Source organism: Rana temporaria, chromosome 11 (assembly GCF_905171775.1).
Source record: "Rana temporaria chromosome 11, aRanTem1.1, whole genome shotgun sequence".
Classification (NCBI taxonomy): domain Eukaryota; kingdom Metazoa; phylum Chordata; class Amphibia; order Anura; family Ranidae; genus Rana; species Rana temporaria.
In genome coordinates, this window is record NC_053499.1 from 50,095,556 (window position 1) to 50,114,035 (window position 18,480).

General features: G+C 43.7%; 1 protein-coding gene across 1 annotated transcript in view; it reads left to right on the forward strand.

Annotated features, from left to right (window-relative positions):
* LOC120916795 overlaps window positions 1-18,480 on the forward strand; it is a 191,478-nt gene that overhangs the window by 156,089 nt on the left and 16,909 nt on the right. The window contains exons 21-23 of the mRNA XM_040327732.1: window positions 11,923-12,061; window positions 16,182-16,292; window positions 16,420-16,599. Coding sequence (XP_040183666.1) covers window positions 11,923-12,061; window positions 16,182-16,292; window positions 16,420-16,599 — 430 coding nt within the window. The remainder of the gene's footprint in view (window positions 1-11,922; window positions 12,062-16,181; window positions 16,293-16,419; window positions 16,600-18,480) is intronic.

The window sequence follows — 18,480 nt, forward strand, 5'->3', positions numbered from 1 at the left end:
ACTCTTATGCCACGTACACACGATCGGTTCATCCGATGAAAACAGTCTGATGGATTTTTTAATGAGATATCCGATGCAGCTGACTTTCATCAGTCTTGCCTACACACCATCAGTTAAAAAAACGATTGTGTCAGAACGCGGTGACGTAAATCACAACGACGTGCTGAGAAAAATTAAGTTCAATGCTTCGGAGCATGCGTCGACTTGATTCTGAGCATGCGTTGATTTTTAACCAATGGATTTCCCCACAGACGATCGTTTTTTTTCTATCAGTTTTTTAACCATCAGATAATTTTAAAACAGGTTCTGCGTTTTTTCACCGATGGGAAAATACTGATGGGGCCCACACACGATCGGTACGTCTGATGAAAACGGTCCATCAGACCATTTTCATCAGACGAACCGATTGTGTGTACGCGGCATAAGTGTACCTATGCATGTCCATGTGCCCCTCACCACTGGCCAACTAGTGCTTATCCTGCTAATAAAAATGAAGTGGAAGGCAATGCATTCTTTCAACAACCTTTAAATGGTTCACTACAGTCCCCAGCATAATGGACTCCTTCTGGTCAGTTTTTCCATGTATATTACCTAGCTTCCTTATATCCATAGTATTCTGGTCACATCTGAGGATAGGAGGTTAGGGACATATGCCCATATCTCTTTGCTTGAATGGGTTTTTATTTTTTCCCATAGAAGCTGTGGTAAGAATGATAGTTCTTACCTTATCTTTATTTTCCATCTACCATATTTGCCTACGTATAAGGCAACTGGGCACTACAGCATATTGGATTACATAAAATGCATACACAAATCGCAATAAATGCAGAGCATGCTAAAAAACACATATACATATAGACGCAATGGTGCTTGGCATATCATGGAGTAAAGACAAGTCCTGCACAACATGAACCACTGAAGAGGCTGGATGGTATTGTAAAATATTGGAGTAAAACAATGTAAAAGACATAAAATCATCTGTATGGACATAATGCGTCTATGTAAGCCTGACGCATTTCGTTGGGGTATACCAACTCTTCAGGGACGAATGCAATTGTGATCTATAAAGAGACATAACCATATGGTATAATATTGTAACTGAATGTGAAGCACGGGGGAAAGCTTGATCGCAGGACACAGGCTTTTAAATCAAAACTGAGGTTTATTAAACACAAATGGCTTCACAGCAGCAAAAACAAAATAAATAATCAGTCTCACCGACTCGTAGAGCTCAGAACTGCTATCGCAGTTAAACAGTCCTTGCAGGTAAGTTCTCAGGTAGCAGGCTTCCAGGCAGGACACTGTCAAGTGCTTTCACAACTTTTCCTTGTCCACCATGCATAGTCTCTACTACACTCCTCCACTCTCACCTGCAACTTCCTGTCTTGCTTTTAAAGCGGAGTTCCACCCTATTTTACAACTTCTTTGCATTCGTTTTTACACTGCCCCCTTAAATACATTTGGAATGTTTTATTTTTGTCTTTTAAAAACTCACGTTTTTATCTGTGAGTCTCTTATTCCCCCGCCGCGGCGGAATGGCCCCCCCCCCCCCGCCGCCGCCGCCGCCGCCGCCGCATCCAGCGCTGCTATGCCTCCTGGGATATGTGTCTCTTCAATCCCAGGAGGCTGGGCTGAACATCGCAGCCGTGGTTATACATCTCGGGGGGCGGGAGGGAGGGAGGGCAGTGCCGCCCATAGAGGTGGTGTCCTTCCTCTTCTCCCTCTCCAACTCCTCCCCCGTCCTAGCTCCTCCACCCGTCCTAGCACCGCCCCCGTCCTAGCACCGCCCCCGTCCTAGCTCCTCCACCCGTCCGTCACCGCCGCCCCCGTCCTCCTCCCTCCACCACCCACCAGCCTGCCGTCTGTCTCCGGTGCACGGAGATACAGATCATCAGGCAGAGAGAGCGAATCTCTGTCTGATAGATCTGTATGTGAGAGCACCGAGCATAGTACAGCCCCGCCTCCCTGTACAGCCCCGCCTCCCTGTACATAGAAACAGAGCTCTGCACTGTCTGTTACAATTCTAGTGCAGGGAGGCGGGGCTGTACTATGATCACTGTACTCACATACAGATCTACACAGACCGAGATCCACTCTGTATGCCTGATCATCTGTACCTCTCCCCACTCTGCACATAACATCACCGCACTGTCACCGCACTGTCACCGCACTGTCACCGCACTGTCACCGCACTGTCACCGCACTGTCACCACACTGTCACCGCACTGTCACCGCACTGTCACCGCACTGTCACCGCACTAACATCACCGCACTGTCACCGCACTGTCACCGCACTGTCACCGCACTAACATCACCGCACTGTCACCGCACTAACATCACCGCACTGTCACCGCACTGTCACCACACTGTCACCGCACTGTCACCGCACTAACATCACCGCACTGTCACCGCACTAACATCACCGCACTGTCACCGCACTGTCACCGCACTGTCACCGCACTGTCACCGCACTGTCACCGCACTAACATCACCGCACTGTCACCGCACTAACATCACCGCACTGTCACCGCACTGTCACCACACTGTCACCGCACTGTCACCGCACTAACATCACCGCACTGTCACCGCACTAACATCACCGCACTGTCACCGCACTGTCACCGCACTGTCACCGCACTGTCACCACACTGTCACCGCACTGTCACCACACTGTCACCGCACTGTCACCGCACTGTCACCGCACTAACATCACCGCACTGTCACCGCACTGTCACCGTACTAACATCACCGCACTGTCACCGCACTGTCACCGCACTGTCACCACACTGTCACCGCACTGTCACCACACTGTCACCGCACTGTCACCGCACTGTCACCGCACTGTCACCGCACTAACATCACCGCACTGTCACCGCACTGTCACCGTACTAACATCACCGCACTGTCACCGCACTGTCACCACACTGTCACCGCACTGTCACTGCACTAACATCACCGCACTAACATCACCGCACTGTCACCGCACTGTCACCGCACTGTCACCGCACTAACATCACCGCACTGTCACCGCACTGTCACCGCACTAACATCACCGCACTGTCACCGCACTAACATCACCGCACTGTCACCGCACTGTCACCGCACTGTCACCGCACTGTCACCGCACTAACATCACCGCACTGTCACCGCACTAACATCACCGCACTAACATCACCGCACTAACATCACCGCACTAACATCACCGCACTAACGTCACCGCACTAATGTCACCGCACTGTCACCGCACTGTCACCGCACTAACATCACCGCACTGTCACCGCACTAACATCACCGCACTGTCACCGCACTGTCACCGCACTAACATCACCGCACTAACATCACCGCACTAACATCACAGCACTAACATCACCGCACTAACATCACAGCACTAACATCACCGCACTAACATCACAGCACTAACATCACCGCACTAACATCACAGCACTAACATCACCGCACTAACATCACAGCACTAACATCACCGCACTAACGTCACAGCACTAATGTCACCGCACTAACGTCACCACCGCACTAATGTCACCGCACTAACGTCACCACCGCACTAACATCACAGCACTAATGTCACCGCACTAACATCACAGCACTAACATCACCGCACTAACATCACAGCACTAACATCACCGCACTAACGTCACAGCACTAACATCACCGCACTAACATCACAGCACTAACGTCACAGCACTAATGTCACCGCACTAATGTCACCGCACTAACGTCACCACCGCACTAATGTCACCGCACTAACATCACCGCACTAACATCACCGCACTAACATCGCAGCACTAACATCGCAGCACTAACATCGCAGCACTAACATCGCAGCACTAACATCACCGCACTAACATCACCGCACTAACATCACAGCACTAACATCACCGCACTAACATCACAGCACTAACATCACCGCACTAACATCACAGCACTAACATCACCGCACTAACATCACCGCACTAACATCACCGCACTAACATCACCGCACTAACATCACCGCACTAACATCACAGCACTAATGTCACCGCACTAATGTCACCGCACTAACATCACCACCGCACTAACATCACAGCACTAACGTCACCGCACTAATGTCACCGCACTAACATCACCGCACTAACATCACCGCACTAACGTCACCGCACTAACATCACAGCACTAACATCACCGCACTAACATCACAGCACTAACATCACCGCACTAACATCACAGCACTAACATCACCGCACTAACATCACAGCACTAATGTCACCGCACTAATGTCACCGCACTAACATCACAGCACTAATGTCACCGCACTAACATCACAGCACTAATGTCACCGCACTAATGTCACCGCACTAACGTCACCACCGCACTAACATCACCGCACTAATGTCACCGCACTAACATCACTGCACTAACATCGCAGCACTAACATCGCAGCACTAACATCGCAGCACTAACATCACCGCACTAACATCACCGCACTAACATCACCGCACTAACATCACCGCACTAACAAAATGAATTTATTGACAGTGCACATGTCTGGTATATGTATACACACCACATATATAACAAGAGATATAGATCATCTTGTTATGTAGATATATCTGCACAGGAACAAATTATTTATTATATTTACTGGTTCCTGGAAGGAGGGGGGGGAGGGGAGGGGAGGAGGGGAGGAGAGGTTTGCTTTGCATAGATAAGGGGCGGTAACTTCCTCTGACACTCCCGTTGCTATTGAAAACTGATCTGAAACCATTACACTGCTTGTACAGCACTGAGCATGTGCGAGGCTGAAATCCAGGAAGTCATACAGTCTGGCTTCATGATGCCCACACTTAAGATGGCCCCAGTCAATTTCTGTTTTATAAAGTGTCTAAATGCTGTAACAACCTAACAAAACGGACCTTAGTTTACAGACTAACTGTAGTAGAATACATTCAGCTTGTGTATTACAGGGGTTTTTATATTTAAAAAGTTTTTTTTTTAAATTTGTGGCCGGAACTCCGCTTTAAGCCACATCCTTGGACAGGTGCGTTAACCCTTTCCGTTCCCTTAAAGGGATCACAGCAGTCCAAACAGAGGGGAAATATAACGTACTTCCAGGACCCAGCCACGGCGTCCTGTACAATGTGTGTGTATGTATATATATATATATATATATATATATATATATATATATATATATATATATATATATATTGCAAAGTCTTTATTTAAAAATATTCAGCATTCAGTAGACAGTAAAAAAAACTCATCAAGAGAACTACGCAAAACAAGAAGATATTACAGCTCGGCCAGAACAAGATTCACAAGCATATTGACAATAGCTCCGCAAGATATCAGCGACATGAAACGCCATGGCTAGATAACAAAATACATCTCACTTTAGAATGAGCCAGTATCCTGTCTAAAGTGCCCAATGGAGATGGTCATCCACAATTAGTCACTAAAGCCAGGGGAATGCTTGATATACCGATTTGTGTGTTTTATATGAAAAAATAGGTAAGCATTATGGAGTTAAGGAGCTGAAGGGGAGGGATGAGAGGTAATCATCAATCTAGCATGGAGAGAAAAATACTAGCACATTACGACATTGCTTTGCAGGGATTTTTATTTATTTTTTTATAACCACCTGCGGTTTACTACCACTTTTACTATAATTTTTGTGTTACATTTAACCAATTCACACTCTGCCTGGTCAGGGGGCAGTAAGAGTACAAAAATCCATAAATCATTAGAGCAGAAAGGGAGAGAGAGCACACACACACATATGTATTAAATATAAATAGATTTAAATACATACATAAATATAACTCTCTCCAAATACATAACTTACACTTATATACTGTATAAAAAAACACTTAAAATGAATAAATAAGTGCAACTTTTGAAGCAGCATTGATGCTTCTAGGTCCTACTATATATTACACCCATCCACTGCGCACAAGACCCACGTCAGTCATCAGACAGAAACTGTGAAGTCATGGGTCTACAGCAGGGGTCTCAAACTGGCGGCCCTCCAGCTGTGGTAAAACTACAAGTCCCATCATGCCTCTGCCTGTGGGAGTCATGCTTGTAACTGTCAGCCTTGCAATGACTCATGGGACTTGTAGTTTCGCAACAGCTGGAGGGCCGCCAGTTTGAGACCCCTGGTCTACAGAGAGGCTATGACACACCAATATTCAACCAAAGGCCCCGTACACACCATAGAATCCATCCGCTGAAAAATCCCAGCGAATGGGTTTCAGCGGATAGATCCTATGGTGTGTACACTCCAGCGGATCTGTTTCCGCGGATATTTCTCCCCTGGGATGGATTCCAGAAGATCGAATATTTGCTGACATGCCAAGCAAATCCATCTGCTGGAATCCATCCCAACGGATGGATCCGCTGGTCTGTATAGACTCACCGGATCCATCCGTCCGAAGGGATCCCCCGCATGCGTCGTAATGATTCGACGCATGCGTGGAATTCCTTATATGACAGCGTCGCGCAGTCGCCGCGTCATAATCGCCGCGATGGCGCGACACGTCATCGCCAGAGGATTTCGGCGTGGATTTCAATGCGATGGTGTGTACACTCCATCGCATGAAAATCCGCCGAAATCCGTACTCGCTGGACCGTATTCGCGGATAAATTCTCTCGTGTGTATGGGGCCAAACAATTTGAGTCAGTGTATTAAAATGTTACAAACGATCCCCCCCCAAAAAATATGTCCTGCTGAAAATATGTCTTAAAAATAAGCCCCTAGGTCACTGTCACACCATATTCCTGTACTAACCTATTGAAACTTGTAGACAACTGTTGGTGACCTGATGTTAACCTAATAACCCAACCCCTCTAGAATCCTTACTACCCCCACAGAGATCCCACTAAAGAGTGTGCTTCTATCCCCACGATGGGTCACGCTATATTGTGTAACTCGATCTCTTCGTTGAGACTAGGGATGAGCTTCCAGTTCGAGTCGAACTCATGTTCGACTCGAACATTGCCTGTTTGCCTGTTCGGCAAACAACGAACAATTAGGGGTGTTCGCGGCAAATTCGAAAAGCCGCGGAACACCCTATTAAAGTCTATGGGAGAAATCTAAAGTGTTAATTTTAAAGGCTAATATGCAATTTATTGTCCTAAAACGTGTTTGGGGACATGGGTCCTGTCCCAGGAAACATGTATCAATGCAAATTTTTTTTTAAATCGTCCGTTTTTTCAGGAGCAGTGAATTTAATAATGCTAAAAGTGAAACAATAAAAGTGTAATATTACTTTAAATTTCGTACCTAGGGGGGGGGGTGTAAAGTCAGCATGTGAAAAAGCGCATGTTTCCCGTACATAGAACTGTCCCTGCACAAAGTGTCATTTCTGAAAGAAAAAAAGGCATTTAAAACCGGCTTTGCGTCTATAATGAATTGTCGGCTCTGGCAATTCAGAGATGATTCATTCATAAAAAATAAAAATAAAAAAGCTGGGGGTCCCCCCAAATTCCATTAACAGGCCCTTCAGGTCTGATATGGATATTAAGGGGAACCCCGCTGTCAATTTAAAAAAAAAATGACGTGGGGTTCCCCCCAAATATCCATACCAGACCCTTAAGGTCTGGTGTGGATTTTAAGGGGAACTCCACCCCAAATTTAAAAAAAAAATGGCGTGGAGTTCCCCCAAAAATCCACACCAGACCCTTATCCGGTTCAGGAGAGGGGGGGCCGCACTCTGTCCACCCTCTTTTCTGCGGCCGGCCAGGTTAACGTGCTCGGATAAGGGTTCTGGTGTGGGTTTTTGGGGGAACTCCACAACATTTTTTTTTAAATTTGGGGTGGAGTTCCCCTTAAAATCCACACCAGACCTGAAGGGTCTGGTATGGATATTTGGGGGGAACCCCACGTAATTTTGTTTTAAAATTGACGGCGGGGTTCCCCTTAATATCCATATCAGACCTGAAGGGCCTGTTAATGGAATTTGGGGGGACCCCCATCTTTTTTTTTTTTTTTATGAATGAATCATCTCTGTAATTGCCAGAGCCGACAATTCATTAGAGCCGCAAAGCCGGTTTTAAATGCCTTTTTTTCTTTCAGAAATGACACTTTGTGCAGGGACAGTTCTATGTACGGGAAACATGTGCATTTTCACATGCTGACTTTACACCCCCCCTAGGTACGAAATTTAAAGTAATATTACACTTTTATTGTTTCACTTTTAGCATTATTAAATTCACTGCTCCTGAAAAAACGTCAGTTTTTAAAACTTTTTTTTTGCATTGATACATGTTTCCTGGGACAGGACCCAGGTCCCCAAACACGTTTTAGGACAATAAATTGCATATTAGCCTTTAAAATTAACACTTTAGATTTCTCCCATAGACTTTAACAGGGTGTTCCGCGGCTTTTCGAATTTGCCGCGAACACCCCTAATTGTTCGTTGTTCGCCGAACAGGCAATGTTCAAGTTGAACATGAGTTTGACTCGAACTCGAAGCTCATCCCTAGTGGTTAGCATCTCCAAGGCATGGCCTGAGTCTTTAACCACTTCCCGACCGCCGCATGTAAATGTACGTCCACAGAATGGCACGTACAGGCAAATGGGCGTACATGTACGTCCTTGCCTTCTAACGGGTGGGGGGTCCGATCGGGGCCCCCCCCCGCTACATGTGGCGGTCGGATTCCCGCGGGGAGCGATCCGGGACGACGGCGCGGCTATTCGTTTCCCCGGAGCTGAAGAACGGGGAGAGCCGTATGTAAACACGGCTTCCCCGTGCTTCACTATGGCGCTGCATCGATCGAGTGATCCCTTATATAAGGGAGACTCGATCGATGATGTCAGTCCTACAGCCACACCCCCTACAGTTGTAAACACACACTAAGTGAACACTAACTCCTACAGCGCTCCCTGTGGTTAACTCCCAAACTGCAACTGTCATTTTCACAATAACAATGCAATTGAAATGCATTTTTTGCTGTGAAAATGACAATGGTCCCAAAAATGTGTCAAAATTGTCCGAAGTGTCCGCCATAATGTCGCAGTCACGAAAAAAATCGCTGATCGCCGCCATTAGTAGTAAAATTTTTTTTTTATAAAAATGCAATAAAACTATCCCCTATTTTATAAACGCTATAAATTTTGCGCAAACCAATCGATAAACGCCTATTGCGATTTTTTTTACCAAAAATAGGTAAAAGAATACGTATCGGCCTAAACTGAGGAAAAAAACATTTTTATATATGTTTTTGGGGGATATTTATTATAGCAAAAAGTAAAAAATATTGCATTTTTTTCAAAATTGTCGCTCTATTTTTGTTTATAGGTGATCAAATACCACCAAAAGAAAGCTCTATTTGTGGGGAAAAAAGGACGCCAATTTTGTTTGGGAGCCACGTCACACGACGGCGCAATTGTCTGTTAAAGCGACGCAGTGCCGAATCGCAAAACCTGGCCTGGGCATTTAGCTGCCTAAAGGTCCGGGGCTTAAGTGGTTAATATACGATTGCAAGTTTATCACTAGGCCTTGCAGGAAGTGATCAATGTAGCTGCCAAGATTGCTAGTCAAACTATCAATTCCTGCAATAATGGGTCTTCCTGGTGGTCTTTCCATATCTTTATGCACCTTGGGGATGTGGTAAAAATGGGGAACCACTGGGTGTTTTGAATGTAGAAACTGATATTCATTTTTGGTCAGGGTTTTAGGACCCTCAAAACCCAGCAGCTTGATGTGATGTCTGCAGGTTTGGCCAGCTAGCTGAGATGGATAGAACCTGAGAAATAGACCTAAGATGGCTATGTCTGTGACCTGTCATCTGTTATCAATGTGCATGTTATTAAACCAGTACTATTTTGAGAGACTTAAAAGAGAAGTTCAGGAATATGAAAAACAAAAAAAAAATACTCCCCTAAATGGCTGCAGCACAAATCCCAGCTGAAGCTGCCCCACGCTGCCTTTAAGACTGAGAACTGAGCGATCAAATACCGCTGATTGATCAGCTCTCGGTCCTCAGCCTGGATACAGCTGGTGACTGTCTACTCTGCCCCTCCATTTCTCACTGAAGATCCGGGGCATGGAGGGGGCAGGAGTGACTGGCTGAGAGGCTGAGCCAGCTGTCAGTCCAAGCTTCTGGGCGGATCCCATTGGCTCTGCGATGTCAGCCAACAGCAGGCTTTAGCAAAATAGCTTTGGCCATACTTCTCCTTTAGGTCGCATATAGGATCAGTTTCATTGGGGTCATTGCAAATTATTTTAAAATTAATAGTGAGAGGCAATGATAGATTTCTTCAAGACAAATCTGATCATTGCATTTTGATGACAAGCACCAAGCATTACATGACTATTGTCACCAGGACAGAAAGTGAAGGAAAATCCAAAACTATACAGTTGTCACTGGAACATTCTATAGGGACATCCCTCCATGTGGATTTATTTCCTCTCACATTGGAGACATTTCTTTTTTTTCTGATGAATCACCAGAACAGAGAATAGCGGTAAATCACCCCAATGGGACACCTACAGCAAATAAAGAAAACAGATGTTTTAACTATTCCCTACAATATTTAAAAACTAAAAATTCAAAAACAACTTTTGGCTTTGGAATATATTTTAAAGGTTTAAAGTCATACTAAACAGAGAAGTGTTTATTGCCATAATTAATTTGCATAAATAATTTATATCATGTCACTCTTTTTTTCCCTCTAAAGCCTAGTACACACAGGCTGAATGTCGGGCGGCATCAGCTGGTTCAACAGAAACCAACTGACATTCGGCCTGTGTGGACTGCACCTGGTCCAACAGAAGCTGGCTGTCTTTCGTTGAAAGGGCACGACAGAAAAAGGTCTGCCGATCAGCATCGATCAGCGCTCACAGTCAATGGTGTGTTAGTGTGCAAGTGCTAGTGTTTAGCAATAGAGGGACATGGAGGAGGAGGGAGGAAAATAAGTGTAATTTACCTCTGTGTATAAGCCCACATGTGTGAATCTATAGACATATGGGCTGCAGAGATAAGGAAAAGGAGGAAATTAAGCTTAGAAGAGAATTCAAATTGAAGCATGCTCTGTAGAGGACACCAGCTGATATACACAATTTCAGTCTGCAATGGGGACACAGAGACGATGGGAGGGGTGGCTGATGGTAGGATCAACCAGGTATATTTCACTCTACACAAAAAAAAATACTTTAGTGGCTTTGCAGTGTGTACACTCTGTTATAAAACATGCAATGAGAGTTTTTCATAGTCTGGGTTTAATGACAATTTAATGCTTAGGTTAAAGACTTAAATTTAAAGTAGAACTATACTCACCTTGGTTCCGGTGATGCAACATCCTGGAGCTCCCTGCTGGCCGCTTACATCTTCGAGCAGCCAGCTTCTGGATATTGATAGCCAGGCCGCTTTCATTGGCTGGAGGTGGTGACGTCACTACTGTGCATGTGCAAGATTTCTGTTGGCTGCAGCATTGCCAAATGTCTACATTTAAAAAAAATAATAATTAAATACTGCCTGATCGCCCAATTTTTTTACCTAAGGTTGCACTTTAATACCTTTTTATAACTGTAAGGCCCCGTACAGACGAGAGGATCTATCCGCTGGGATTGATCCACGGATCAGTTCCAGCAGATAGATCCGGTCGTGTGTAGGCCAGAGCGGACAATTTTCGGCGGATAAAAATCTAGCCGATGGATTCCCAGTGGATAAAAATTTTACCGCGGATGTTTTCCGCGCGGATTTTGATCCGATGGTGTGTACAAACCATCGGATCAAAATCTGGCGGACCGTTTCCAGCGGATAACCCCTCGTCTGTACGAGGCCTTAGATTTAAAGCCTCAATTGTTTTTCAAGCAGACCTGGGCTCCCAACAGAAAGTACTAATGTTCAACACTTCTCTATCTATCACATTGGTATGTGGCACTGATAAAGCTGATAAAAGTTTTTATTATTTTGCAGTGTTTGCAAAAATCGGCAATGGAAATGTACAACACGCACTTGTCTGGCAACATGTATTGTGTATGGAAATGGACATTACATCACATTTGATGGCAAACGATATATCTTTAACGGTGAATGCCAATATACTCTTGCACAGGTAAAATGCATAAGGGTCAATTCACAAAGCTTTTCTTTTCCTTTATTTTGGCCATAATATCATTGATATTGCAAAGTATGAAGTTTCTGTGTAAAGGTAGTCAATTCTCAACAACACTTCTTATCTTGCAAAATTAGACCTTCTTTAAAGTAGAGGTATAATGACATGTTAGGCATTACTGCAGCCATTCTGACAATATTTTAGCTACTCTGATGTTTTTTAACAGTCACATTTATTAACCACTTGACCACTGGGCACTTAAACCCCCTTTCTAACCAGATCAATTTTCAGCTTTCGGTGCTCTCACAATTTGAATGACAATTACTCAGTCATACAACATTGTACCCATATGAAATTTTTGTCCTTTTTTTCACACAAATAGAGCTTTCTTTTGGTGGTATTTGATCACCTCTGAGTTTTTTATTTTTTGTGCTATAAAAGAAAAAATACTGAAAATTCTGTAAAAATAAAAAATAAATTCTCGTTTCTGTCATATTAGCAGGTTATTTCTCACACACAGCATATGCATACCACAAATTCTACCCCAAAACACATTCTGCTATTCCTCCTGAGTATGGCGATACCACATGTGTGAGACTTTTACACAGTGTGGCCACATACAGAGGCCCAACATGCAGGGAGCACCACAGGCATTCTGGAGCACCCAGGCCAATCCTGACATTTCTCTTCTATATGTAAAAATCATCATTTATTTGCTAGAAAATTACATAGAACCCCAAAACATTATATATGCTTCTTTAACAAAGACCCTAGAGAATACAATAGCGGCCATTACAACTTTTTATCTCGCACGGTATTTTCGCAGCAATTTTTTGAACGCGTGTTTTAAAAAAAAACTGTTTTGTGCTTAAAAAAAAACACAAAACAGTAAAGTTAGCCCAATGTTTTTGCATAATATGAAAGATGAAGTTACGACGAGTAAATAGATACCTAACATGTCACCCTTCAAAATTGCACACGCTCGTGGAATGGCGCCAAACTTTCCTACTTAAAAATCCCCATAGGCGACGCTTTAATTATTTTAACTAGTTACATGTTTTTAGTGACGGAGGAGGTCTAGGGCCAAAATTATTTCTCTCGTTGTAACGTTCGCAGCGATACCTCACATGTGTAGCTTGAACACAGTTTTCATATGCGTGCGAGAACACGGGGACAGGGGCGCTTTAATAAAAATATATTTTTTTTTTTGTTCATTTTACTTTATTTATTTTAGTTTGACACTGTTTTCCCCAAAAATACATTTTTTGATCACTTTTATTCCTATTATAAGGAATGTAAACATCCCTTGTAATAGGAATATAGAATGACAGGTCCTCTTTACATTGAGATGTGGGGTATTGCAGGGTATTTCGGGGTATTGCAGAGTATTGCGGGGTATTGTGGAGTATTGCAGGGTATTGCAGAGTATTGAGGTATTGCAGAGTATTGAGGTATTGCAGAGTATTGAGGTATTGCAGTATTGCAGAGTATTGCGGGGTATTGCGGGGTATTGCGGAGTATTGCGGGGTATTGCGGAGTATTGCAGGGTATTGCGGGGTATTGTGGAGTATTGCAGGGTATTGCAGAGTATTGAGGTATTGCAGAGTATTGAGGTATTGCAGAGTATTGAGGTATTGCAGAGTATTGCGGTATTGCAGAGTATTGCAGAGTATTGCAGAGTATTGCAGAGTATTGCAGGGTATTGCAGAGTATTGCAGAGTATTGCGGTATTGCAGAGTATTATGCAGGGTATTGTGCAGGGTATTGTGCAGGGTATTGTGCAGGGTATTGCACAGGGAATTGCAGAGTATTGCACAGGGAATTGCACACGGTATTGCAGAGTATTGCACACGGATGGATGGCTGGATCTGTGACTGCAATTGTCACAGATCCAGCCACAGCAGCTGCTGCTGCCACCGCTCTCCCCCCTCTCCTCTCACACCGTACCGATCGGTACAGAGAGGGGAGGGAGGAACCGGCGATATCACATGACGCCAGTCTGTTTACAAGTGATCGCTCCGTCATTGGACGGAGCGATCACGTGGTAAACCGCCGATATTAGCGGCGATTTCCCGTGATCCGTGATGCGCCGGGTCTTCTAGACCGGCGGTCACAAATGATTCCCAGGGGGCGCGCGGGAGCAAGATTCTGGGAGGACGTCCATAGACGTCCTCCCAGAATAACTCGACCGCGCTATAGACGTATTTTGTCTATAGCGCGGTCGGCAAGAGGTTAAATACGCTTCAAATGCAATTCACAAAGAGAAACGTTTCTTTGCCACTCATTATCAGGGTATAGAGGTAGCAGCTCCGTCAGTGCTTGTTGCACTTGGATGAGGTGAGGCAAATAGAAACTAAATAATTTTTTCAAATTTTCACATTCATTTTAAGTTCTTGCACAGTGCAGAAGATGGGGTAATGACTTATGCCCTGTACACACGATTGGACCTTTGTCTGACCAAATTCACATCGGAATTCCTACGGAATTTCATCGGAGGAAAATAGAACAAGTTCTCTATGTAAACTCAGATGGAATTCATCTGAATTTCGAATGGAATTACTCTGATGGGGCATACACATGGTCGGAAATTCTGATGGCAAAAATCCGTCTGACTTTTTCCATCGAAAATTACGATCGTGTCTACGAGGCATAAGACCTTATAGGCTGAAACATGTCAACTGTTTTCATCTGCCTTTGTTCACTGTGACTTGTCAATATAAAACAAAGATTTTTTAAAGAGCGACAACCGGAGTGCACATAATTTTTCCTACAGTGTACAAGAAGACGGCATGTAGTTGTAATTTCTACACCCATTTCTTTTTTTTTGCTCTTATACAAATTTGGATGAGTTTTTTACAGTTAAAGGGGTTGTAAAGGTTAGGTTTTTTTTTTTTCTAAATAGGTTCCTTTAAGCTAGTGCATTGTTGGTTCACTTAACTTTTCCTTAAATTTCCCTTCTAAATATTTTTTTTCTTTGTTTGAATTTCTCACTTCCTGTTTCTCCTCAGTAAGCTTTCCACCATCATCCGAGCGGTGGAAAGTCATTTAGAACAGCTTACTGAACAGCTTACTGAGGAGGAACAGGAAGTGAGAAATTCAGACAACGAAAACAAAGAAAAAAAGGTAAGTGAACCAACAATGCACTAGCTTAAAGGAACCTATTTAGAAAATAAAAAAACTAACCTTTACAACCCCTTTAAAGATTATCAAAAAAGTTTATCTGCTATGAAAAATGAAATGTTTCTGAATACCCATCAATAGGTTTGTGGTGCAAGTACTGTAGATGGCTCCATACCACATATTTAATATCAAAATAGATTTGGAGTTTAAATTTTTTTAAAGTGATACTAAACACACACAGTTTAATTTACATTGTCCCTTCTATTTGTCTATATGGATGATGGCACTGTAATTATTTTAACAAAAAAAAAAAACTTTTTCTAATAGATCCCCAGTAACAGATAGTGTCAGTGTTTAAGCCCCTTCAGCATTGGTGATCACACAGTTCCATGTCACTTTCTCTTCCCAGCGGTAGAACTTTACTTGTACTGTAAGGCCAAGATAACTCCACCAGAAAGCACAGTTTATTTCACCGTTAGGGCTGGAACACAGAGAGTTCTGCTACTCTGGTTCCCACCAGGTGAATGACAAAGACATAGCAGGCCACACACAAAAAGAAGTGGGTTGCACATGGCCCAGAAGCCACAGTGGGCACCAGGGCTATAAGAGAATCATGTTACAAGAAGGCTCTAAGGTGGCCAGACAGATTTTCACAAGCAGCATTTGTAGAATGAACAATGAATGATATTGCCACTGCCCAATGGAGATATCTTTTTCAGAAAATTCTGCCAATCTACACAACTTTTCTATAAATTTTCCAGTGACCACTAAAAGACTTGGTACAAAAAGAAGTGGTACATAAGGTGCAGAGTCGTTTTAAGACCTTCCTAAAAATCATTAGTGATGGTGAACTTAAGACTGACCATTATTGCCCAGGTGCTTTCCCCCTCATTACTCACAAAATGCTGCCTGAGTCCATAATCTAATCTCCAACCTTCACAAAGTGCCTGTCTGTGTGTTCATACAATATATAAATGTAATTTTTTCTTCCTTTCAAAAGGACCAATGCTCCCTGAGTAAAAACACCAGCACTGTCAGGATCGTCACACAAAATGTCCCTTGTGGTAACATGGGTGCAACCTGCTCTAAATCTATTAAGGTTTTCCTGGAGGTGAGCAAAAACCTACAATACCAGAAAATCATTTCAAATCAAAAAAAAAACTTCACATTTTACTGCTTTCAAGCTGTTTGATGACTTTGGCTATTTTGCTTAAAACTTTTTTGACTCCTGTTTGCAGGATTATGAACTTATCCTTGTTGATGATCATCTTAACGTAGCACAAAGTGGTACAGACTCTGAAGTTCCATACAGAGTGCGATTAATGGGCATCTACTTAGTTATTGAGACCAAAAAAGGCTTGCTGATTTTCTGGGACAAGAAATCTAGCATTTTTATTAAAGTTACTAGCGAATACAAAGTAAGTAAACCTGAAATGACATGCGGCATGTTATAGTATTACAATTATTAATTGGTAGATATTACTTTGGTCTGCTTTACTAATAAAGAACGAACATTTCAAAGAATATTGCTGTATTTTCAGCACACCTATGTTGACAAATTGTTCACTTGTTTCATTTTATATGTTTTTCCTAATTTTATTTTTTATTTAAAATTGTATTTAAAATGTAAAAAAAAAACAGTACAATCATGGAAAGCAGAGCCAGAGCTCTACTTTAGATCATGACATATGAAAAAAAAGAGAAACAGATACAGAAAGTGTCAAGCTGAGCCAATGAACATTATGCATCGTATAGAGGGGTAAGGCTGGAGCAAAGCTCAACACTCGCTCGTCTACAGACAAAATGTGAAAAAGACTAGAAAATAAAAATATATTTTATACATATTAGTGATAAGCAGAGGGGAGGGAATGATGTCATATAGGGTCTGAATGGATCACGTCAGTGCCGATCCTGACCTCCCTGGGGCCCTAAGCAAAATTATATGTGACATTAAAGCTGAGAAGCGGGGGGGGGGGGCTTTCGCTGCTGACAGTGACATGTCACATTAACACATTAAAGATTAAAGTTGAGACGCGGGGGGAGGGGGTGTTCTGCTGTTGGAAATTACATCTTACATTAAAGTGAGAAGTGGGGGGTGCTGGCTGACTTCTTACCTCTTCTCCCATGCAGCCAGCGAGTTGAGAAGCTGGTTGAGGGGCCAAAAATTACTTCTCACCAGGCAGGGCCTCTAGTAATTTGGGGGGCCCTCCGCAGCTTTGCGGGGCCCTAAGCAGCTGGCATAGTGAGCCTATAGGGCGGATCGGCCCTGGATCACGTGACCTGACCACAGCGGAATGAAATTCGGTACATATATATACATCTTTTTTACACAGGCTAGTCAGCATAGGTGTTAGGAGAGGGGAGGGAGCATTTTTAAAACTAGATACGTTTATCCTGGAATTCTACTTAAAATGGTTCCTGAATAACAGGGTGCCTTCTAATGGTTTCCCCAAAACAAACAAACATCTGTACCTTTTTAGTATTCTTTCAGCAGTCAGCCTTTTAAAACAGCAATGAGTTCCCACAACAGCCTCGTACACACACTCGGTTTTCTCAGTAAGAAACTGCTGCAGAGCTTTCTTGCCGAGTAAACCGATCATGTGTACGAGGCTTTCAGGTTTCTCGTCTGGAAATCTGCCCAGATCCTGCTCTCTATTTTCTCGTCGAGATTCTTGTCGGCCTGTTTCCCGACGAGAAACCCGAGCGTCTGTATGCTTACCTGTCGCCGTGGAAACCAGTGCATGTTTGAAATGACTTTGACGCATGCGCAGTAGCTTCTACGGCATAGGTAGGGTGAAGCAATATGGCGGCAACGGCATTGAATGTGATGAGCGCATGCTCGTAGTACGCAATGACGTCACCACGTTCTTGCCTTTCAAAATAGCCGCGGTTCTTTTGAAAGGAGTGTGTGTACACTCGGGCGGCAAGAGATTCTTGCCAAGAATCTCGTCAGGAAAAACAACATTTTTTTCCTGACGAAATTCTGGCCCGTGTGTACAAGGCTTGAGAGAGGCATCTGTTATCTTGTACATAAAGTCCTGTGCGTAGCTACAAGGTAAGATGTGGACTTAGGAGGAGGCTTTATCCCATTTGAAGCTCTACAAACTCTGAGGCCCCGTACACACGACCGAGTTTCTCGGCAGAATTCAGCCAGAAACTCGGTCGGAGCTGGATTCTGCCGAGAAACTCAGTTGTGTGTACACTTTTCAGCGAGGAAGCCGACGAGGAACTCGTCGGGCCGAATAGAGAACATGTTCTCTATTTCCTAGTTGTTCAATGAGGAAAGTCGGCCCGCCGAG